Source organism: Amaranthus tricolor, chromosome 3, assembly GCF_026212465.1.
Source record: "Amaranthus tricolor cultivar Red isolate AtriRed21 chromosome 3, ASM2621246v1, whole genome shotgun sequence".
Classification (NCBI taxonomy): Eukaryota; Viridiplantae; Streptophyta; class Magnoliopsida; order Caryophyllales; family Amaranthaceae; genus Amaranthus; species Amaranthus tricolor.
In genome coordinates, this window is record NC_080049.1 from 26,102,730 (window position 1) to 26,104,425 (window position 1,696).

General features: G+C 33.1%; 1 protein-coding gene across 1 annotated transcript; it reads left to right on the forward strand.

Moving 5' to 3' along the window:
* The first annotated feature begins 501 nt into the window (after positions 1 to 501).
* LOC130808664 (uncharacterized) lies at positions 502 to 1,233 on the forward strand. Its single transcript, XM_057674120.1, has one exon. The coding sequence runs from the start codon at positions 721 to 723 to the stop codon at positions 1,096 to 1,098; it is 378 nt and encodes a 125-aa protein (XP_057530103.1). The 5' UTR covers positions 502 to 720; the 3' UTR covers positions 1,099 to 1,233.
* Positions 1,234 to 1,696: the final 463 nt, after the last annotated feature.

Consider the following 1,696-nt stretch of genomic DNA (forward strand, 5'->3'; position numbering starts at 1 on the left):
TAAATAAGTTAAAATATTCCAAAAAGCTACTCAACATTCCAATGAATGGCCTCATTTTTATTTTAATTTGTCAGTTTGACTTTGCTTAATTTTCTTGCTATCTTCTAATAAATTTAACTTTTTTTTACATGATTTAATTGTTTTCACTTGTTATATTCTCTCTTATTTTTAAATATTCCTAACCTTAACGTTACAATATTCAACTTCTTATTCCCGTAACCTAATACTCCCTTCTATTCATCAATCGCTTTTATTATGTGAGTTGTTTTTAATCTATAAGTTACAGCATAGTCATGTGAGATCTGTTTGATTCGTCTTTTTGTAAATTTTATTAATATCAACTTTTTTTATAATTTTTACTCAAGCACAATTAGAGATATTTAAAATTGAAAACGTGTATTGGTAAATGTGCTAAAAACAAATGGGACAAGTAAAGAGAATAAGAGATAGTATTTATTAACGGGACAATAACATTTGTAAGGCAAGAGTAATTTCCCAAACGCCTATCGAGTAAACTCCAATATCTTGCACCATTATTTTACTAGCAAGTAGCAACCACTCCACCATCCTTTTTTTACGTCAATATTTTCTCTTACCAATTGTCCTTCATAATCGGCTCTAGATTCAACTCTCATTTAAATAGTACAACTCCATTTATATATCATTCAAATTATTCTACTCTTCAGCTCACGAGTGCATTGATTCCTTACAAATTAAATCATGGGAGGGTGTGCTTCATCACAAAAGAACCACCCCAAAACAACAGGGAACAAACCAATCTCCTCAAAACTAATCAAAGTGGTTCATATGGATGGTCGGATCAAAGAGTTCAACCCGCCCATTTGTGCAGAGCAGATATTGTCTTGCAACCCTACTTGTTTTCTGTGTAGTTCTGATTCCATGTCTATTGGTTCATACCCGGATAATATACCCGAACCCGAAGAGCTACAACCGGGTCATTTGTATTTCCTACTACCCAAGTCTCAAGCAAACAAGCCCTTATCGCTTGAAGATTTGTGTGAGCTTGCTATTAAGGCTACTTCTAGTATTTCTTTTGATGATGTTCATTTGTCTTTTAGGCATTATGCTGCAGTTTAATTCTTTTTTATCATTATTTTTGTAGCTATTCTTATGTGAGGTTCACATTTACATTTAGTTATATGACATTAATGGAATGTATATATTTGTTTTTGGTATTTTCTTTAAGTATCCTTCAATTTTGGTCATTCATATGTACAGGTGTTGAATGGGCCGGGTCGGGTGGGTCAGATCAAATTTTAAATGGGTCGAGGGGAGCGAATTATGTCAAATATTAAACGGGCCGGGAGGGTCAAAACCCGTTTAGTCCAACCCACTTTGACCCATTTTTTAAAAGTTCATAAAATAGTTTTTTATTTTATTTTACTTTATGGTTCGTTTGGTTGACCCACCTATGATATATAATAATATCATATAAAAATATAGAAAAAATGTGGTAAAATTTTATTCCCAATCAATTCTTATAATTATCTAACCCGACCTGGCCCAACACTTTAAACTAAGGCCCGTTATTGACCTAATTCGTTAATGACCCGTTAAAATGTGACTCGACCTTTGACCCGTTGGATCGACCTGCTCTATTAAACACCTCTATTCATAAGCCTAACTCTTCCACTAGAAAAATAAGCTTAATGCTAGAAGTTTGGATGTGTTTTCA